This window comes from Ambystoma mexicanum, chromosome 2p (genome assembly GCF_040938575.1).
Source record: "Ambystoma mexicanum isolate Mex_15411 chromosome 2p, UKY_AmexF1_1, whole genome shotgun sequence".
NCBI lineage: Eukaryota > Metazoa > Chordata > Amphibia > Caudata > Ambystomatidae > Ambystoma > Ambystoma mexicanum.
In genome coordinates, this window is record NC_090923.1 from 1449568789 (window position 1) to 1449592417 (window position 23629).

The 23629-nt window shown below is 43.3% G+C and overlaps 1 protein-coding gene across 1 annotated transcript in view; it reads right to left on the reverse strand.

The window, feature by feature from the left end:
* IQCA1L (IQ motif containing with AAA domain 1 like) overlaps positions 1–23629 on the reverse strand; it is a 1109403-nt gene that overhangs the window by 85991 nt on the left and 999783 nt on the right. The window contains exon 15 of the mRNA XM_069646014.1: positions 18034–18233. Within this exon, the coding sequence (XP_069502115.1) occupies positions 18034–18233 (200 nt within the window). The remainder of the gene's footprint in view (positions 1–18033; positions 18234–23629) is intronic.

A 23629-nucleotide genomic window follows, 5' to 3' on the forward strand; every position in this document is an offset into this window, starting at 1 on the left:
GCTAACTATTGCCCAATCTCCATTTCTCCTTTCCTGCGTAAACCCCTGGAAAAGCTGCCCATCTCCTAGCTTAATCTTCACACTGATTCTGTTGGTTGTCTCCATGACCATCAGTCTGGCTTCAGAGCTGCCAGAAGCATGGAAACTACTTTCCTGAACATCTGTGAAGACCTGCTCTCCAACCTTGACTCTAACATCCCCTCTGTCCTCATCCCACTCGATGTCACTCCTGCCTTTGACATGGTCAACCATGCCATCCTGCTCAATCATCTCGGTGATAACCTGCGTAGCACCAATCAGGCCCTTGCCTGGCTGACCTCTTTCCTCTCTGATTGACCCTCCCAGGTCCACCTTGGGTCCTTCCTTTCCTCTATCTCACTCTCTACCTGTGGTGTTGCCCAGTGGTCTAACCTCTCTCCCTGGCTCTTCAACCAATACCTGGCAACTTTCGCCCAGCGCATTGACGCTCTCTGCTTCAGCTTTCAGTGCCATGCGGATGACACTCAGCTCGTTTTCAGGCTTCCCTCTGCCACCTCTTCTCCTTCTCTCATTCCTGACTGTCTGTCTGCTATCCAGGAGTGGTGTGCCACCAATAATCTCTGCCTTAATGCCAGTAAGACGGAGATTCTCCTCATCGGCACACCTGCACCCTCCTTTCCTGTCACTCTCTGGCCGGCCTCCCTTGGCCCTCTTCCTTCTCCCACCTGTGAGGCTAAGAACCTCAGGGTCATCTAAGACTCTCCTTTTCTCCTCACATCTCCGACTTCTCTAAGAAGTCAAATTACCAACTGAACCTCCTCAGAGGTATTCTTCCCTTCCTCTCCTTCCCCCAGAAGCTCACTGTCTCTAGAGCTCTGGTTCTCTCTAGGCTGGACTACTGCAACAGCCTCTTTCTAAATCTGCCTGCATCTACTCTCCGCCCTCTGCAACTCATCCAGAACAGGACTGTGAGACTTGTCCTTGGCCTCAAGCCCTGGTAATCTTATCTCTCCAGCCCTGAAAACTCTTAATTGGCTCCCAGTGGCTGCAAGGATTAAATTCAAGACCCTTTTCATTGTCCACAGGGCTTTCTGGGGCCTGGGTCCAAAATACCTTCAACTCTCCCTCCTTAAATACCTTCCTACTCAAGCTCTTTGCTCCTCCACCTCCAGCTCCTTCAGGGTCAGTCGCGTCTCCAAGCAACGAGTTGGTGGCAGATGTCTTTCCTCGGGTGGGGCCTCCCTCTGGAACAGCCTCCATGCCTCTCTGAAACTTGAGGTGAACCATCTTCATTTCCAGAAGCACCTCAAGACCTTCCTCTTTGCTTCTGCCTTCGCTCTTCCTCTCCCCTGCTGATCTGTCTGCTTCGGCATCGGGCACCTGGTAATCCTCTGATTTCGGGCCCAGGCCCCTGCCCACCCAGCCACACACCTGAACTGCCTCCTGGCAACCCCTGCACTTGGGTCTGTATCTGCAACCTTACTATCCCCTTACCTGCATTTATTGACACCCCTTGTCTGCGCTTTAACCTTGCACTTGCCACCTGCTGGCTGCACTACCAATTGCTGTTTTTATCCTGTGTTCAGCACTTTCCACTCCTCCCCTCCCCCTTGCACTACCCTCCTTCCCTCTCGCCTGCACTTGCTCGTTCTCAATGTCACTGGGCCTAGTAAAATCGCTGTTTCCCCCCCACTTGTTCCCCTCTCTGCCTCGTCACACACTGAAACACTTGTGCATGAGCGCGATACAAATAAAATATCATATTATTTCATATAAAGTCCCCAGTGAGTTATGGTTGCAATATACAAGTAGCTCTTTTTAGAATGCAGGAACATGTGTATTCAGGGTGATCCTATGAAGCCTTTACTGTCAAAGACTCAAATGTGGTCATCACAAGTACGGCAGTGTGGTAAAAAACAAGGCAGTAACGTGGTGGTAATTCTGTTACCGTCTCATTAGCGCACCGCCGTACTACAGGTTTGGCAATGAGATGGAGCATTGTCCTCCAGCAAAAGACGCTGCCCTACTGGCAAAAAAACAGGAAATCAGCAGAATTACTGCTGGCGGAATTACTGCTAGTGGTAATTCTGCCGAAATTCTCATTGAGTCCTATGGACTCTAACAAATTGGGACTTACACCACCTATCACCACTTGTAATTCGGCTGTAAATCCGCTGGACCAAGTGGAGGTAACCGTAATTCCGTTTGGCAGTAGTTTGGGGAAATACTCCCAATGTCCCTTGAAGCCTAAAGCAGAAAGGTGCATATCTACAGCAATTGAGTCATTACTGCAGCAGAGGATAATTATTCCTACCACTAGTCCAATCCTACACGTGAAGAAAATAGTAGGGATACATATCAATTTGATCAACATCTAACAGTGGGACGTGCAGTGTTGTTGCTGACTTTCTCTGTAGTTGCAAATCCAGAAATTATTGTCATGTATTCCATCCACAGGCTCATGGTTTTCTGTTGCGGATTTGTGTTCAGCTTTTTTCTCTATGCCAAGCTATCCAGATAGTCAATATCTGTTTGCCTTTACTCATTCTGGTTGCAGTATGTGTGGGCACATCTCAGTTGGATACCCAGTTTCCAGTATGGTCAATGTTGGCTCAAAAGGTGGATGACCTACTAGTCACATCACCTTCATAGGAGGGGTGTAAGGAAGATATACATTAGTTCTTTTATTAGCGTTACCAAGGAAGGGCACACAAAGGCAAGCAGAAATTGCAGCTATGTAAAGGAATGTTGCACTAGCTGGGTCATGACATTGCAGCTGGTGCAAGGAGCCTAACGGAAACACGTTTCAAAAAAAGATTTTGAATATACTCAAACCAACAAAAAAAACACACACACACACACACACACACACACACACCCTAACCCCCCCCCCCCCGGGCAGCCGTCTTAGAACTCGATGTTTAGGTCACCACTTATTGTCGTTGTAGCTCATGCAGTTACAGCATTACTGCCAAAAACGTAGACACACCATTTATCTGTGTCACGACTTATAAAATATGAATCAATACGGCTTGATTTTATGAATATTACCCCTATACAGTGTTGAATTCTGAATCCTACCCCCCTGTTGCAGAATCCAGGTTATGGTTAGGTGCATGACTAAGCACTAATAACAGCAGCTCTCACCGAAAACCTTGCAAAGTCTTTCTAGAAATTCCAGTTCAAATCCTTGATAAATGGTTTTTATGCTGATGGTTCATGTTTGAGAAGTGATGAGGGCAAATTGAAATCAGGTTATGCGGTATGTACTGCACATGAAGGAATTGAAAATGCACAACTGCGTGATGTGTTTTCAGCGCAGGTTGCTGAACTCTTAGCATTAACAGGAGTGTGCACTTCGCAAGGGGAACACAAGGGACATTTTACACTGATTCTTGCAATGCGTTTGGCATAGACTAGAGTATGTTTATGGAATTTTGTGGAAGGAAGTGGATTTCTTGACAGCTTGAAGTTTTCTTTTTGAATCATTAATGCTAACGAAAGAACGTATGGTGGTTAATTTAAAGAAAGAACTTATAGTGATTAAATGTGCGGCACCCCAGGTCCCAGTGATGACATTACCCAGCAAAACACCCTCAAAGAAAGAGTGGAGAGGGAGGCTGCCTTTTCCCCCGGCCCTTGGCAGGAATGCTGTTCCCTCAGATACAAGTGTAGTGAGATAATCTGACTATCTCTACACTGAACGAACTGGCAGAAATTCAGGAATGTACTCCGGATACTGAGAAAAATACTTGTGAGCTGTGGCTTTCAAGCAATGAGCATTTGCCACAATCCCTTCTGCATTATTGTGCAAATGTGCTGCATGGAATTACACATGCAGGAAACAGGGTGGTGGTGTCTCAGCTGCAGAAGGAATATCTTACCCCAGGTTTTTGGCAAGTACCTGACCATCTTTGTAGACAATGCCTGGTGTGCCAGCAGCAGGATGTGGCAAAACCGTGCAAATGGGGATTAGAGAGCATAACCAGCACCTTGGATACCATCATGCAGATACAGTGTGCTTTTATACAGCTGCAAATGTGGCAGGTTTACAATATGTTCTTGCGATAATTGACATGTTCTCAAAATGGGCTGACGCATAGGCGATCTGCAGGGCTGACACCCAGGCTGTTGGTAAGGCTATAACATGAGATTTTATCTAACATTTTGGAGTGCCAGCGAGCATTAACATTAACAGTGGAACAGGACACTAGCTCATGAGCTCTGTAAAGTACTGAAAATTCAGCAAAAGCTTAATTGTCCCCATAATCTACTATCAGCAGGGGCAGTGGATGAACACTGGGTACGACTGTTTAACAGTTGGGTTTGTTGTTTTGCTGCATTAGATGTTTATTTGCACATTTGTGCTAACTGTTTTATTCATTTAATTTTAAACTCACTAAGCGAGTGAGGCGCGTGACTGGGTTCCTAGCTTTTTAGCTTTAAAAACATTCCTTCATGTTTTTATTTTTATTCATAATTTTTATTATTTAGTGCTTTTTTTGTAGCTGGACTTGCCAACAGGAAGGTGCATGGATTCCTCCACTAGCCACGAGGTTCTCGTGCCTGGTTGGTGGTTTTCTTTTCAAAATCCCACTCACCGAGCACCTGGGAGTCTTTCCTCGCTGTCTTCACAGTGGGAGGGACCCGGCTGCCGTGATATAATGTTAAGTATGACACTCCCCTGGAAGCGCAGCGGGCTAGAGCCTTATGCGAAGTCTCGCCAAAGTTTAGCCTGCCTGTGCTCGTCCGTGCGCAGACCGGGCCTTGGGCCACTCAAGACAGCCTAACTAGCCAACCACACATCACTTGGTCCCGGGAGGACCTATTAAATATTGCCCCCCGCAGAATGCTTTTTCCACCTATCATTGATTTTGTGGAGTCGGCTGCAGTAACTTGTACTGGAGCTCTTACTTCCCTATTAGTAAATGCGCGTTCTTTAGTTAAACATGCAGCCTCCTGTCACGATTTGCTAACTGACTGGAGGCCCGATCTTTTTGTGCCACTGAAACCTGGTTAAAGGATACCTCTGGACCTGCAGTCAGACAATCCCTTTCGATACATACGACCTACTGCGAATGGACCGTATGGTGTGTAAATCGGGGGAGAGGGGTTTCTATAATTCTTAAGGCTCCTTTGACAGCCAAACCTCTTTCGGTGAACCACAACCCCAAAGCCGAACTTCTTCTTGGATGCATCAGGACTTCCCAGCTGTTTGCTATCCATATTCTTACAATCTATCGTCCGCCTGGATCTGACTGTTCATTGTGTAATCAGTTTCTTGAACTAGCTGCTCATGTGTACCTGGAATTCCCAAACCTTGTAGTTTTGGGGGATTTCAACTAGAATTCTATTAGCACGACAAATATCGCAGAACAGTAATTTTTCAATGCCATGAATGTTCTGTATCTGGAGCAGTTAGTTCATGAGCCTAGGTATGTCCATGGCAACACTCTGGACCTAATCTTTGCCACTCTACAGTTATTGTGTCATTTCCCATTCTTTGGTCTGACCACCATGCAGCACCTTTTTTGATTCAGACTCCTGCCACCTGCACAGAACCCATTCATAGACAGGTACTAAAATGCTGTTCGCGTCAGGTATCTAACCAAGACATCATTTTGAGAATCCTAGACACAGGGAATAGCCCTTTGGATGTAGATCTGTCTAAAGTTGAACAGACGTTTAGGGCAGTAGATGACACGCTGGTGCCTCTGCAGTTAAACACTGCATCTCAGAACCATGTTTCAATGACGTCCTACAAACTTTGCGTCAAAAAAATGCCAGCTCGAACGCAAATGGCGGGACTCCTACACACTGACGGATAGACTCCTGTTTATACTTAGTTCCAAGGCTTACCATCCAGCAATTCGCTTGGCCAAAACTAAATACTATACCACTCAAATGGAAGAGGCACTTAACAAACCAAAATAACTTTTTTCGCTGGTGCGTTGCCTATCTACTAACAGTGACTCAAAGGAAACTATCATCCCATTGCAAGCTTTATGCAACGCTTTAGCTGACTTCTTTGTTAGCAAAGTCAGTAATATGCGAGCAACCATTGCTGCTCCTGGGTTGCCACGGGCCGAGACGGACGCACAGTGCCTAGCTACAAACAACATAGAAAATTGGTCAAACACAGAATTTGGCTTTTCCTGATGCTGGTCTAGTTTGCGACACCTTTAGATACCCATTTTCCATTTGTATGTCAGATATTTTTATGTATTTTCTAGATATAGGGCCTCATCATGAGGTGGACGGTATCCCCGGTGGTATGACCGCCGGGGCTATTAGCGTTACCGCCAACCCCCCTGCCCCATTAGCGCCGGATCACGGGTTTGGCGCAAGGGTAAGTCCCCTTCCCCATTGTGCCCATTCGTGAATTCCTCATTCCCCATTGGGCCCAATGGAGAATTTTCGTCACTACTACCGCTGGCACAGCGGTAATAGAGACGAAAATCTGCAAAATCGCAGCGGAGCTCAGAGCTGGGGGTAAATCCTGCCAAAGCCCTGATTTGGCAGACCCTTAAATGCAGCAATAATAGCATTACCGCCACATTTAAGGGTTAGCGCCAAACTCGTGATGAAGCGGATAGTCTGTCACGTCTCGCTGGGGTAGGCGGAGGAAGGCCAGAAACCGTCAAATCATACAGAAAAAAGAAACTCCCAGAGATTTGCGCCACATTTGTTTATCTTCCAAGTTATTAATTATCTTATTACAAGTGATGCCCTTCCTGACAACACGTGTTTCGGCGGATTTGCGTTTATCAAATCAGGGTGTAATCTAAATGACATAAAATAGGAGACCCAAAAACATTTTTTCAATAAAAAGAAAAAAACAAAAACAAAACAGACATTTTTGTTTCCAAAAAATGACATGAATACGTCCATTGTTTGTTTGTGCATATGGATGAAATATATACATTCATACAATTAGGGTTCCATATAATTTCAAGTCCCATTTAATTGACAGAGATTGGGGGTTGGTATTGGGAAGGGTTGGTAGGGATTGAGAAAGGGGGAAGTAGAAAAACAGAGAAACCCAGTCAGATCACTGAATTGGCTTATAATAGTCATTATGTCATTGTTTCAGTAAGTTAGCTCTTTAAAGTATTTAAAGTTCCTTACCATCTTTCATTAGCATTTCGAAATGCTTTTGGTTAGAGTGTTATGGGTCAAATCCCTTCATAGCTCCAATTGATATATGAAAAAGCTCCTTTAGCTATTATGCTCTCCAACTCAAAATGATTGACACCTAGTCCAATGGCGCATTTATCTACATTATTAGACTACCCCTACAAAATGCAACATTCACCTGTAAGGGCCACTCTTTCGTAATATCTTCTGTACCAATAGTTTTACACATCATCATTCATTCTTTGCCTTATACGTCAAAATGCTTGCCTGGTTAACCGCTATGGTCTAATTATCTCACATGACATGAGATCTCCTTGCCCCATGGCGGGTTTTGATTATTACGCGTTTCTCAGTAGAGATAAAGAATTAACATATAAGCTTGTCTAGTAGTATATCAAGTTGCATCTTACTGTAACCGAGTTCTATGTTGCACGCGTCAGCGCTTTCCTTGCAGAACGCCTACACCATACTTGCTTTTTTGTATATACGTTGTCATGGCAAACCTCTAATGCTAGCGCCTATTGTCATGACAACGTATCGACCATGCGGCATCCACAATTTCCTTTGCTAAGCGGTGCTGCCATCTTTAAACAGTGTAATCGCTGTTGTAATAGTGCCTTACGGTTTATGTTAGGTCTACCATACTGGGTTCTAGCTCCCGTTTAATACATACATGTATTCAATTGAATATTTACCAATTTTACATCACTCATCTAATGCCTATTATTGCGTTTGATATATTAGGTTCTATCCTCCATACAATACATGCGCGCATCTCATATATTATTTATCATTTGCCAATATATCATGCTGCAAGTTTTTGGATGTGGAATCGTCTAAATACAATTACTACTTCTGTGTGTTTTGAGTATTGTGCTATTCTATGTAACCATTGCAGAATTGATGATTCTTCTGATGGTATGCTTACATAATTCAGGGTCTACTTACCCCGTGTACAAAATGTACCTCTCCAAATGTGTAACACCCTCTCATCATGCCCAAGCTATCCGTAGCTATAATTAAGAACATTCATTTCTACCGTGACTTGTATCCAAAACTTCACCTACGTCTGTGAAACATGCCATTATCATATTTTAGAATTACAAATATTAGTAACAGTATACCAATACACAATGCTGTGATGTCAAATAACATCTAATCATACATTCCAAACGGTTACAGTAACTATGCCATTGTATGAGTGTCTGTGAGGTCATTGGTTAAAGTCCTCATTTCTTTCCTGTTGTCCAAACTCAAAGGAAGGAGCTATTTCATTGTCTGAATTCATACCCATAACAGGTGTATTCAAATTACAGATTAGTCTGGCCTCAGCCTGCCTGAGTATTTTGATTCTAACACCCCCTCTTCTTCCAAGGTCTACTTTTTGCAGACCTATGAATCTGATATGCGACTTGTCGTCCGTTTGATGCTCCGTTTGCCAATAATGTGCCAATGGCAACTTGGGGTCTTGGCTGCCAATCTTTGCCAAATGCTCTCTGATCCTAATTCTTAGTTCTCTCTTCATACTACCAATATATAATTTGTTACATATGCAAATGATACCGTAGATCACAAATATGGTTCTACAATTGATGCCTTGTTTGATCATAATCGTTTTGCCGTTAATGTCTTGAAACTCTTTGGTTTTCTCGTGTGCATATCTACACATGGTACATGTACCACATTTTCTGAAGCCCATTTGGTCTGATTGTAACCATGTTGTATCAGTAGTGCTATTCATGTTTGGTAGTAATAATGGGCTCACTTGGTGAATATATTAGAGCAAGCCGAAATTGCCAAAAAAAGAAAGATTTGAAAGGGAATGTGACTTACTGGAAAAATGTTTTTACCAAAGGGGATACGCAACCAAAAGTGTGAAAGGGGCATACAAAGAAACAAGTCAGCTTAACCAGGACCAAACACTACAAACCAAGACCAAGCATGAATCAATGGAACCCATACAAGTAGGGTTCATTGTTAAGTACAGCAGCAACCATTATGTCATAAGAAAAGTATTAAAAAAACATTGGTATCTATTAAGATTGGACGAGAACATTAAAGAATACATAGGAGAGAAACCAACCATGCTCTTCAATCGAGCAGACACATTGAGGACTACAGTGAGCCCATCATTAATACCAAACATGAATAGCACTACTGATACATCATGGTTACAATCGGACCAGACAGGCTTCAGAAAATGTGGTACATGTACCATGAGGGTTCGTAGCGCTATATAAATGCGAAATTATGTGTAGATATGGACATGAGAAAACCAAAGAATTTCAAGACATTAACGGCAAAACGATTGTGATCAAAGAAGGCATCAATTGTAGAACCAAATTTGTGATCTGCGGTATCATTTGCATATGTAACAAATGATATATTGGTAGTACGAAGAGAGAACTAAGAAGTAGGATCAGAGAGCATTTGGCAAAGATTGGCAGCCAAGACCCCAAGTTCTCATTGGCACATCATTGGCAAACGGAGCATCAAATGGAGGACAAGTCGCATATCAGATTCATAGGTCTGCAAAAAGTAGACCTTGAAAGAAGAGGGGGTGATAGAATGAAACTACTTAGGCAAGCTGAGGACAGACTAATCTGTCATTTGAATACAACTGTTATGGGTCTGAATCCAGACAATTAAATGGCTTCCTTCTTTTGAGTGTGGACAACAGGAAAGAAATGAGGACTTTAACCAATGCCCTCACAGACACTCATACAATGGCATATCTACCGTAACTGTTTGGAATGTATGATTAGATGTAATTTGACATTCACAACATTGTGTATTGGTATACTGTTACTAATATTTGTAATGATAAAATATGATAATGGCATGTTTCACAGACGTAGGTGAAGTTTTGGATACAAGGCACGGTACAAATGAATATTATTAATTATAGCTACGGATAGCTTGGGCATGATGAGAGGATGTTACACATTTGGAGAGGTACATTTTGTACACTGGGTAAGTGGACCCTGAATTATGCAAGCATACCGTCAGAAGAATCATCAATTCTGCTATGGTTACATAGAATAGGACGGTACTCGAAACACAGGAGTGGTAATTGGATTTAGACGATTCCACATCCAAAAACTTGCAGCATGATATATTGACAAGTGATGAATAATAAATGAGACGCACGCATGTATTGTATGGAGGATAGAACCTAATATATCAAACACAATAATAGGCATTAAATGAGTGATCTGAAATTGGAAAATATTAAATTGAATGCATGTATGTATTAAACGGGAGCTAGAAACCAGTATAATAGAAATAATATAAACCGTAAGGAACTATTGCAACAGCGATTACACTGTTTAAAGATGACAGCACCACTTAGCAAAGGAAATAGTGGATGCTGCATGGTCGGTACGTTGTCATGACAACAGGAATTAGCATTGTAGGTTCACCATGACAAAGTATATACAAAAAAGCAAGTATGGTGTCGCCGATCCGCAAGGAAAGAGCCTACGCGTGCAAAATTGAGCTCAGTTACGGTAAGATGCAACTTGACATACTACTAGACAAGCTTATACATTCATTCTTTATCTTTACTGAGCACCGCGTAATAATCAAAACCCGCCAAGGGGCAAGGAGATCCCATGTCATGTGAGATAATAAGACAGTAGCAGTTAACCAGGCAAGCACTTTGACAATATAAGGCAAAGACTGAAAGATGATGTGTAAAACTATTGGTACAGAAGATATTACAAAAGAGTGGCCATAACAGGTAGAATTTTGTAGGGGTATTCTAATAATGTAGATAGATGCGCCATTGGACTAGATGTTAATCATTAAGAGTTGTAGAGAATAATAGCTAAAGGAGCTTTTTCATATATAAACTGTAGCTATGAAGGATTTTGACCCATGACACTCTAAGCAAGAGCATTTCAAATGACTAATGAAAGATGGTAAGGAACTTTACATACTTTAAAGAGCTAACTTACTGAGACAATGACATAATGAATAGTATAAGCCAATTCAGTGATCTGATTGGTTTCTCTGTTTTTTTACTTTCCCCTTTCTCAATCCCTACCAATCCTTCCCGATATCAACCAGCAATCTCTGTCAATTAAATGTGACTTGAAATTTTATGGAACCCTAACTGTTTGAATGTATATATTTCATCCATATGCACAAACAAACAATGGACGGATTCATGTAATTTTTTGGAAACAAAAATGTCTGTTTTAATGTTGTTTTTGTTTTGTATTGACAGGACTTTGGGGGGCAAATAGATTGGCCAGACAATTAGAAGAGGGATTCCTTGTGCACATTAAGAGCTCATCTCCTTGTCCTTCACCCATGCCCCCCGTGCCATTCCTTAAGTGGGTCCACCCATTACATTTCTCAAAAATTAGAGAAGTACACCAAACCCTGGACAGGCGGCGAAGGAAAGTGCATCCTGAACCTCTTCTTGATGCTCTCTTCATACTTTCCCTTATTGAGTTAGAGCAGTGAAGTGAAAAACCTTCCCCTCCCCATTCAGAAGTAAGGCTTGCCATATTAAACCACCATGTTGTTTTTGTTTTTTCTTTTTATTGAAAAATGTTGTGCGTCACCAATGTTATATCATTTAGATCACACCCTGATTTGATAAAGGCAAATCCACCTAAATTTGTGTAATCAGGAAGGGCATCACTTGTAATGAGATAATTAAAAACTTGGAAGATAAACAAATTTGGCGCAGATCTCCAGGAGTTTCTTTTTTCAATATAGAAAATTGGTCTGTCTTTGTACAGCGGTCAATCATTCTTGTTCAACTGGCAGACCTGAAACAATCTCAGGTTATGCCCTTACTTACAAAGCCCTCTCTTGACCCTGCGATTTTCAAAGATTTTCGCCCAATTTCACTGCTCCCATTCCTGATGAAGCTGCTTGAATCTCTAATTTCCCCACTTCTCACAGACTTCCTAGAAAAGTCACACTTCTTTGACCCATTTCAATCTGGTTACAGCCCATACCGGGGCACGGAAAGTGCCCTAGTCTCGGTTATGGATGACCTGACCAGATTGGTAGATCAGGTGGGCACAGGGGCCTTGATTTTATTAGATCTCTCAGCGGCCTTTGATACAGTGGACCATCCATCCCTGCTGCTCTGTCTCTCCAAGGCCGGCCTCTCTGGTCAAGGTGCTTGCTTGGTTTTCGTCATTCCTGAGCGATAGGTAACAAATTCTTTCTTTGTGGCCTTTTCTCTCTGGTTCTTTTAAACTCATCTGTGGTGTCCTTCAGGGCTCTGCTCTGTCCCCCACACTTTTTAATATCTATATTCGGCCTCTTTTGCCCCTCATCCGGTCTCATGGCTTTTACTTGTACTCCTATGCTGATGACACCCAAATCATTGTCCAGCTGGATTCTACCAAGCCGGACACCGTGGTTTGGCTGCAGGGGTGTCTGACAGCAGTGAATGACTGGATGGGGAGAAACTGGCTGAAACTCAATGGGGACAAAACAGAGATCTTGGTGGTGGGTCCTTCGGCTTTTCCGCGTGGTTCTCCCTCTTCTTTCCCCCCTTCACTGCTCTGGTCTTCTGCTTTCTGGGCTTCAGAGCCGGGCTCCTGTCCTGTACCTGTGCCGGCAGTTGGAACCTGGGATTTCTGTATTCTGAATCTCTCTCTGCCACAGCCCAAGTGAGCTTGGTCTGTAAATCTGGTTATTTCCAACTTAAAGTACAAATAAAAAGTTCTGCCTTTTCTTTCAGAGAATCTTCGCCCTTTGGTAGTGTCTTCTTTGGTATTGAGCCGGCTCGACTATTGCAACTCTCTGTTCCTGGGCCAGCCAGCTTACATCATCCACCGCCTTCAGCTGCTGCATAACTCAGCAGCCCATGTGGCCACTAACACGGCTTATGGGGCACATATTTCCCCAGTCTTGCGGTCAATACTCTGGTTGCCAGTGAAGAAGCAGATTATTTTTAAGTCCCTCTGTATTGTCCAGCGTGCCTTTTATGGCGTGGAACCGGACTTTTTGCAGGAGAAATTCCAACACTATGTGCGTGGATGCTCATTACGATCTGCGGGACCTCGACTGTTGATCATTCCTCAGTTTGAGCGTGCCCGAAAGGGTGGCCAGTCCTTTTCAGTTGCTGCGGCCAAACTATGGATCACTCTACCTTTCCCGATTTGGGCTACCCTTTACCACCTTATCTTCCGCCACCTGTTAAAAACCACTTTAGCGCCATGATGCTTCTGCAAACGAGCACTTTATAAAACCCAATAACATAACAGTGGGGAGACAAAGGAGCTCATTTTCTAAGAAATGCTAATTGCCTCGAGGGGACCATCAATGTAGCACTTCAGTGCGGTTGGGACACTTGCATGCAATCCTCAACACTCACAAAGTGGAGAGTACATAAGAAGAGTATCAAGGAGAAATCGATTTTACTCTTCACGTTTACTCTGAGTTTTTTGAGAAATATAATAATAATAATAATAATAATTTGGCATTTATATAGCGCTACAAACCCTCAGGTATCTGAGCGCTGCTTCCACAGTGTGTGGTGCTCATTTATCGACCTTGAAAGAATGAAAGGCTGAGTTTGGCCCTGCCGGGATTCGAACCTGCGTTAACAAGCTCTCCACAGATGTCAAAGCGAGCGCTCTACTCACTGTGCCACTTGACCGGCTCAATATAAACTATTCCTGCAAATTATGCTTTGCAGGCAGCGCTTTATAATGGATACCAATCATATTCTATTGGAATCAATTGGTTTTACACCAATTGGTTTTACACCTGCATGAAAATCTAACCGTGTGCTTTTCCAAGACTGAGGAGGAAAGCAAAGCAGAGATGCAAACTCCTCTACACCCTGTAAAAGCAGGAGAATGGGGCAGATCATTAAATGAAGGCATAAAAGCAATATTCCTTGTTTTACACCTCCATTTAACGATGAAAATTACCCCCTAAAGTAGGGTCCTAAAATATTCTTCGCAAGTGCACCGTGGGGCTGTTTGTCTTGGTTTATGATATCAGTTGTGCCCTTCCATTGATCTCTGTGATCTCAACGTCTTTGTCATCCCCGTATCAGTGAGGAGTTAATGTAGAAATGATCCACTGGCTGACCATGGAAGGTGTCCTCCTTCACTGCCAGCAATGTTGTCCTGCTGTCTCAAGGCCTGCAGTGTGCTCCATTGTTAGTCATCTATTAGGATGTTAGGATTGCAGAAGGCTGCCAAATGGTTCTGTGTACTAGCCACATCTCATTCATGTATTGACAGGACTTTGGCAGCAAATAGATTGGCCTGACAATTAGAAGAGGGATTGCTTAGGCCCATTAAGCGCTCATCTCCTTGTCCTTCACCCATGTCCCCCATGCCATTCCTTAAGTGGGTCCACCCATTACATTTCTCAAAAATTAGAGAAGAAGTACACCAAGCACTGGACAGGTGGCAAAGGAAAGTGCATCCTGAACCTCTTCTTAATGCTCTCTTCATACTTTCCCTTATTGAGCTAGAGCAGTGAAGTGAAAAACCTTCCCCTCCCCATTCAGAAGTAAGGCTTGCCATATAAAACCACAATTTGCCTTATAAACACAGATGAAACACCAATTGGAAATTACCAAGGAAAAGGGAGGTATGATGTCTCCAGCAAATTGAAATTCGTAGTGTAAAACCATTCTGCCTGCAAATAAGGCTGTATACCTGGAAAAGAGGGCATACAGCCCCTGCCCAAACAAACTTCCCAGGCTGATAAAAGATTTCCAAAACGGTAACAGCCCTTTTAAAGCCCCTGTGAATTCTGAAATGTAGTGCCACACTTCCACTCAGATCACTGTAAGGAACAGCCTGACTACCCCAACCAATCAGAGAGCAAACACCTGGCTCAGGAAGTATACATTTGGCCCCGATTCCTCAGGCTGGTTGCAAGGATGAAGGAGTACAACATGCCATACAGATCAGTACAAAAAGGGCCCACTGAAAGTCTAGGAGACCTGAGAGGAGCAAGAAGGGCAAGTGAACAGGGACCTGGGACCTTGAAGAAACCAGGGGCACCTTACCACATCATATTGTGAGAAGGGCACCACATCCCTTTCATAATGAGAGCCTTAAAGGGTGCAAGACCATTGGTGAGAGCCAGCCCCAGAAAGAGAATCAGATCCTTGAGGAGACACCAGACCCAAGAGGGGGACCATGGGAGAGAGCCAGTAGCTTATATAGAGTCCAACCCAAAAATGAAAGCCCGGCCCAGGACGAGAATGTGATCCCGAGAGGGAGATTCTGTTATGATGTGCTTATTGCCAGTGCATGCCTGCAGGAATGCTGATGTGTCCTAGCTTGGAATGCTAACTGAGCCTGCAGAATGTTTGGCAATGAATCAAGCCCCAGGGTTCCAGCCTGGTCAGTTGAGTCTGGGTGATGGGACCTGGTGGTCTTTCCTAGATAACAGCTTATGTAACTTACAATAAAGAACTTACCAAATAAACCTAAGAAGTCTACAGGAGCTGCTTCATAACAGATTCTCCCAGGGTTCGGTTCTCTCCCTGAGTGAGAGTCACAGCAAGTGAGCCAGAGCCCCAAAAAGAAACCAACTGGTCTGCTGCGCCCCATTGCCCAGAACTTGACCAGTGACCACTAGGAAGGAAGAAGTAGAGCCAGCCTGATAGGGAGAGATACCTAGATCCTGGGAAGAACCCCAGAACTTTTAGGACTCAAGCCACATGTGAGCCCCACATGAGAAGGAACATCTCAGCTTGTTGGACTCCACTTGAGAAAGAGAACTTCAGCCCGTTGTGAGGCCTGTCAACACAATATGCCAGCATTGCCCCCTTCCATACTGGTTGTTCCCAAATAAAGTAGAATTAATCTAAAACCTCTGGCGATTGCTCTGGGGAACCTTCAAGACCATTGTTCTTCTCCTGCCAAGTCATTACAGAAAGGGGAAAGACTAAATCAGGCTTGGTCCCTCCCCTAAAGGGGCAGTCCAGCCCAAACTGCTAGGTCACATCCCTTCTGCACGAGACCACAAGCATCCAGAGACATGTTTCAGTCTCATTGGGCCTCATCAGTGATGAGTAGCTTGTGTCTCTAGGCCTACCAGGCACAGAACCCACATCTGGGCATACCCGTCCCACTCGGGGTGACAAAGCAAAACAAAGAGGTGATGGCTGTAAGGTTTAGAGTTCATCTTAATCCTCTGGCAATTGCTCTATGTGACCCTCCAAACCGGTGATTCGGTATTTATTCAAAACCTTCCACCCAACACTTTTTTGGTTATAGTTTGTCTCCATGTGTGAGAGAGGGCCTGCCAAGACGTGGGTTACTTGCTCGCTGCCCTATAGCTTTAGAATTCATCTTAATCCTCTGGCAATTGCTCTAGGCAACCCTCCAAACCGGGGATTCGTTATTTAGTCAAAACCTTCCACCCAACACTTTTTTGGTTATAGTTTGTCTCCATGTGTGAGAGAGGGCATGCCAAGACGTGGGTTACTTGCTCGCTGCCCCATAGCTTTAGAATTCATCTTAATCCTCTGGCAATTGCTCTAGGCAACCCTCCAAACCGGGGATTCGTTATTTATTCAAAACCTTCTACCCAACACTTTTTTGGTTATAGTTTGTCTCCATGTGTGAGATAGGGCATGCCCAGACGTGGGTCACTTGTTCGCTGCACCATAGGGAACCAAGCTGCACCTCAGTGATGAGCCCCAACAAAGCCAAAACATGTCTGGATCTGGCCTAGCAGTTCGGGCTGGGCTGCTGCCATTGGTGACAGTACCAGATTGATTTGTATATGGCTGGACCCCTTTTGCAATGGCGCAGACTGGGTCGAAAGAATTGAGTTGTGGAAGGTTGCCTAGAGCTGTGCCAGTGGTTCAGATTTATTGAAAACTTTCCACACATCACCTTTTTGGTAATAGTTTTTTTCCCAAATAAAGCCACGACAGGCTTGTCTCAACAATATGTAAGCAGCATTCTAACTATAAAATACATTTTAGTGCTGAAAGTGTGAACAATTTATGCCAGCTTTGCCCTGTAATACACATTTTCATGCTGAAACTGGCGAACATGATGTCAGCACTGGCCCGTAAAACATGAATTTGTGCTGAAAGTGCCCAAATATGTATTTCAGCATAGCCCCATAAACACATGTGCATGCTGCCAACCCCCAGCAACATTATATGCCAGCATTGCCCTGAAAGAAAATGTATTTTGACACATTATTTCAAAATATGTTTTCACAGGAAACCCTGAGGAGCACCACTGATTTGGTTTGGGGGGTGCTTTATTCGCTCACTCAGCCCATTTAAAGAAGATCATTTTATTGATCCAGCATAAAAGACCTTTATACTGCATATCCGATGGGATGTTGGTAATAGTAACAACTGCAGCACTTTGGTTCAACTTGTAGTTGTAGGTTTTGTGACTGGCTTTCATATTAGATATGCGCTCCATCAGTGGTGTTCATCACAGTAACTGAATTGGTGATTGGTTATGATAATGTCAACTGACTGCCTTACTGTTGTGGATTACTATGGGGGGATTAGTAAACTGACATGATTAGTGGTTTGGATTCATCAGTGCTTTGGTAGCAGCAGACAGATTAGTGCCTTGGTGACATGCCCTTGGTGTTAGTAGTAGAATTGCCAATGCTTAGCAATTTTAACTACTGGCAGTTATGGAGGTAGTGGCAAGTTGGGTAATTGGCCATGAATTTGAAACTATTCAAAGTGTAGACTGCAATTTGTAATTAAGTATTATTGGGTGCATCAGTGGTTGACAATGGCAGGTGTTCCTGTTAAACCCTACACATAATATAATAAACATTGTTACTATTTTTTTTTAATTTAACATGTTACTTGACAAAGGAAATAATAATAATAATAATATTAATAATAATAATAATAATAATAGAAACCCTGTTCTCAGTGCAAACACTGAAAAAATCACTAGGATAAGTTTCAAATCTTACCTTCAACACTAAGTGCATCAACATCTGAAGGCCGCTGGTTCCGGGGTACTTGCTGGAAATGTTATCGGGGGACAAATCAAACAGGTTGGCTCCAGTCTCTGTGCAGACTGCATGGACCAACATTCTCTTTCCTGTGCCGGCAGGACCCGCAAGGAGGATGGATTTTACTAGTGGACCCTTCTCGTGCACGAAGGCAGATCCTGGAACAGGAATCAGAAAATGCAAATTGCTCAAGTGTCAAGATATCCAAGGAAGCTGTGCACCCTTTGTTATGAAACAGAAGAAGAGATGGAATGCTCAAACTCAGGCATGCAGGATATTAAGACTTACTGATGGAACAACTTACTTACCTGAAACAGTAGTTTTGTAGATTAACATCTGCATCATTCTGCCAGCTAATGGCTGAGACAGAATCATCCTTAGAAATATTTATGAAGAAAAAACAGATCCCATCGACCTCAATCGTGGCTGTAATGAGATCCTCTGGCGATCCTTGCTAGTTTTGATGAAAAGGCTGGCATTCATTTGGTTTTCATAAGGCTACGGGCTGCTGAATTGGTGCCACATGTATGCATATGTTCAAGCCTTATTATTATATGTATTCAACACCAACAAACAAAAAACTTGGTACGTTCTCATATGGATGACATTAATGACCACAGTATAGAGGCTGATCCAGAAAGTTGGTAATGTGCTATATCTTGATGTTCTATGTGTGGTAATGTGCTAGATCCTGATGCTCAAGGTGTTAGCAGCCTGCCCGTGGCACCCAATTTCTCATACCACTTAACAGCAATTATTTATCATTTAAAATTATGGACATCTGACTGACTTATACTAAGCTAATAAATGATGCTTTCTCTTCTTCCACAATACTCTGCCCGGTACCAAGATGCTCCGTAAGGGGCCATGGTTTGTGTTTTATAAATTCATTACCATACTAGGACATTGCTGATGCAGATTAGATGCCAACTGGATACCCCTGATGTGGCACAATGTACCACTCCACGGACAAGCCTATGTGCCCCGAAACTAGTACAGTGCTGATTTAGCACATTATAAAAGCATATTGGCATGACATACATTTCCAAATAGATTGTATAAGGCTACTAGCAGTCATCGGGATCTGATCTGTTCCACATAGGACCATCTTTGATTTCAATGTCTTACTGTTACCAGGCTTCCTCAAAAAGTCTAAATCACAACCAAGTTTAATTACCGTAGGCAAGACATTTCCCAATCAGAGGTAGTCTCTATTCCAACCCCCCAATTACTCTGACTTTTAGGGCTGCACCCCTCATCATTGTATAATATATTAATAAGAAGACAAACAGTCTCTAACATGCAAGGTTAAAATTCGGCCCATTAAGAATTTCCTCCCCATGTTATCTGTAAGCAATTCAATTAAATGGAACCTGACCACCAAAAAAAACCTGTCCTTTTTCACTCATTCTACATATGTAACTTTCGCATATGAAGTGAATCTGGCTCTTTCCTTCAGCTTGTCTTCTTCTTTGATCATCTACCGCTGAGCACACATTGGTTGACCACAAGTTCTGAAAAGACATAAGACGGAGCCGTCAAGGCCTTCGAGACCTGTGTTCTCAACTACTGAAACTATTTTTCATCAAACTTGCTGCCAGCAGCTTTCTATGCATGGGGGCAATCTCACATTTAGAGGATGGGCATCTCCAATAGTTAGTGCTACTGCCAAGTCTCATTTTATTTACTTATCTTACAGGGAGATCAGAGCCAGTTATGCATAATATTGTAATTTGCTAGGTTAAATTTAACTTCTTCTATTATTTAATTTTTTCCTTTTACAATTATATCCCCCGTGTTCTTATAACTGATCATGTAATTAGCTTTTCTCATACAGTCTGTTTATGATGGTTGAATTCTGTCTCACTGAGAGCTCACTACAGTCTACATGTCACTGAAGCTAAACACACTATTGTAGTCTCTTTTGATGTTGGCTAGTATCCTATCAAGCTCAGGTTTCAGAATTAAATGTACAACTGCTGTTCCCATTATTTCTGAAAAAACCAACACCTCCCAGCCCTATTTACCTGATTATGATGTTCCTCTGACAGCAAACAGTCCAATGGCATTGGGTAATATAGCCTAAACAGTTGGTATACTTTTGAATCTGTTCGTATTGATGATTGGCTTTTTTGGATATTCTCCACAACATAGATTACATAGAGCCATTTCTTTCCCTCCATCCATTGGCTAATTCGATCCAATCTCGGTTTATAACTGGCGTTTGGAATAGAGGGGCCTAGATAGAAGATATGGTACATTGTACTATACATCACCTCCATATGTGGAATCTGGAGACAAACATGCCCCCGTTATTGGGTCTGTGCAGTTCTGCTGTATTCAGTCAGTGGCTTTGTTTTCTCTGCAAAAACATTTTGATTCTACCTCAAATTGTTTTAAGGAGAGCTGAATTTGTTGTGATTGGTAACATGCTGAACATATTATATGGCTATCACCCCCACGTTGGGGACGTACATAGCCGGTATCGGCCTGCCAGCCCAAGCCTCGCCGAGGGATGTGGATCGTTACCAGCCATGTATGCACCCCGACAAGGGTCATATGTGATATTACCGACCACAAAAACAGAGTGGTACATAGCACAGCAGACAAAACATCTGAATTCTTTTTTTTTGTTGGGGGGGGTCCTCATCCCCCTTTTTTCCACCCTTTTAAAGCCATCCCAACCCCATCCCGACCCATTTTAACCCATTACCCCACTACCCTTTAAATATTTATTTAATCTGCTCTGTGTTTTTCGGTTTTATTGTGCGCTCTGTTATGTACCACTCTATTTTGTTTGCAATAAAATCACTGGATACCCGACAAGGGGGCGATTGCTCCATCTGTGGTGCGTAAACGTTTTCTTTCCTTTTCATGGGAGAACCAGGATCTGTGTTTATTGCGCAAGCCTAATCTACCATGAAAACAAAACAAAAACAAGAAGGCCCCTGTCCTCGTAAATAGACAAGGGACTTAGTCCCTTTACTATTTCTGTGGCAGGTGCCAAGAAGGGGAAGGAGCGCCAGTGACCGGAGAACAAAGCTCCAATCCAGCGGGTAAGTGGGGAGGGAGAGAGGGGCTTGGGGGAAGCGTTCAGAATGTCTCTGAGGGGGTAGGGTGTGGGCATGGGGAGGCAACAGGGAGAGGCTACGTGTTGCCTTCCCACAATCAAGATGGCACCACCTGGAGAAGGGCCTTGGGTGGATGGAAAATGCAGGCAGTACACTGAGTGTTCTCGCCTGCATTTCCAGCCACCTTATTGGCTGAACACCTTTTCCTGGGTGCGTATACAATTGAGATGCCTCCATCATTTTAGAGTATTTGTGTAGTTCATTAGAGGGCTAGCTGCAATGTATTCCATCTGGTGGAGCGGTCATCAAGAATGTCGTCCCTTTGTGGATACAGCTATACATATTTTCACATCATATTGTCTAGGCGGCCAAGTAAAGTTTCACTTCTAGATGTTTCATGTATTTATCCACACATTTCATTGGACCAGAAGGTGAAGGTAAAGATTGGAATTTACACCTATAATGCCCCCATTGACTCTGCCTCAGATTATCCATTGATACTGCTACTCAGAATTCAAACTACACCTCCTCTGCCTGTAATTTTGGACCTCTCTTCCAGTGATAATTTTGGAATTCTCTTCCAGTGGTCTTCCTTCAGACTTTCTTGGAACTCCTGCAGCTGTATAACTCCTGTTTGTCCTCCCTGTGCCACCAGGGGAATTGATATACACTGTATTACTTCAACCTCCTGTTGTTGGGAAATTGACATTCGTAGGCACCGGAACCAGTCCTCTTTCCCCTGATTCTCTGGTCACCCTGACCTTCATTATTCTTCTAGATGGACATTTATCCTGTATCTTTAAGATACTCAGATATGTTGGCTGTTCTTTTTTTTGCCTTTTCATAATTATTTTGATTGATTGTCTTTTCCAGTCTTTTTTTTGCAGCAAAAGGTTTGGCTCCTGGCCTTTACCCAACACCCGCTTTTCTTTTCTTTCCTGGGTGAGTGCAAATAGTAGTGATAAATGGTCTATTCCTGAAACATTTCTATAGAACCAGTACAAATACAATAGAAAATAACATATCTTTAGAACAATCAATTGAACAAATGTAAGCATGCATGCACTATCAAGCACTCAGTTAAATTACACATTAAAAATTAAAACATTCTGAGTTGTTAGAGAGCCATGCTAGAAGCTGACATTATGACAGAGGAAGTGGTCCAAATCATATAACTTTTAAATGTGGGAAAGGCCCCAGGGGAGGATGGCTATATAAATAGTTTGAGGTATTATTGGCGGGACAACTAGTCAAAGTTTATAACGCAGTCTGCGACTCGTGGGATATCCCACCCACTTTCTTGGAAGCACTGATAGTCGTTATACCAGAACCGGATAGGGGCCACACACTTTGTTCAGCTTATTGGCTGATCTCGCTACTTAAGTTGGATGCCAACCTCTTTGCGAGAGTTCTGACAACCAGGCTGGAACTACATCTCTCGAAATTGGCCCACCCTGATCAGACAGGGTTTATAAGTAATAGGCAAGGTGCGGACAACCTTAGGAAAATCTTGCATATATTGGCTTTGCCCAGTGTAAGAAAAGAGGGGTCCCCGGTGATCTCCCTGGAAACCGAAAAAAAACTTTGACAGGGTGAGATAGGGATTCATGAAGGAGGTTCTCTTAGCGGTGGACATGGGGCAGAGATAAAGTGGATCACTGCACTGTGATCTAAACCTAGAGTTAGGGTAGCAGTTAATGGGGAGGAGGCAAAAGTTCCTCTTGCCTCTACTGTATGCACTGGTAATGGAACCCTGGGCGGTGGAGGTTAGAGGAAGGGCATACAAGGTGTCTGGTTGTGGGTGGGAATACAAACTAAGTCTATTTGCGGATGACTCATTACTATATACAACGGAGCCCAGAAACGCCATCCCCACATCTATTGCAGGGATTATCGCAATATGGGGAATTGCCAGGTCTTAAAATAAATCGTGAGAAATCGGTGCCATTCCCAGAGGGTTGCATGGGGCAAGAAGATAGACAGTATGTGGAGAAGCTCCCATTACAGTTGCACACGGAAGGGTTCAGGTATTTAAGGCTTTGAATCCCGCAAGACCTCCAGGTGCTGTTTAAGGTACTTTTCCAGTCCCTGTGGGAACAGATGCAGCTCGAGTTAATGAGATGGGGAAAGTTGGGCCTTTCATGGATGGCAAGGCATAACTGTATTAAAACAATGGTGCTGCCAAGGCTTCTCTTTCTCTTCCAGATGCCCCCAGTGGTGGTTTCCCAGTCTTTTTGTAGGTCAGCGCAGAAGACCATGTTGACATTTCTCTGGGCAAGGGTCGAGGCCAGAATAGAGTACAAAACTCTCATACGGCCAAAAGCTGAGGGTGGGGTGGGTTTCCCAGACTTTGTACAGCATTATAAGGTGGTACAACTGCGGATTGTGGTAGATCAGCTTGACGACATACAGTAAGCAATGGGTAGAGATGGATAATGCGGTATTGATGCCGGTTTCATTGGCATAATCGGAGAGATCCCCAG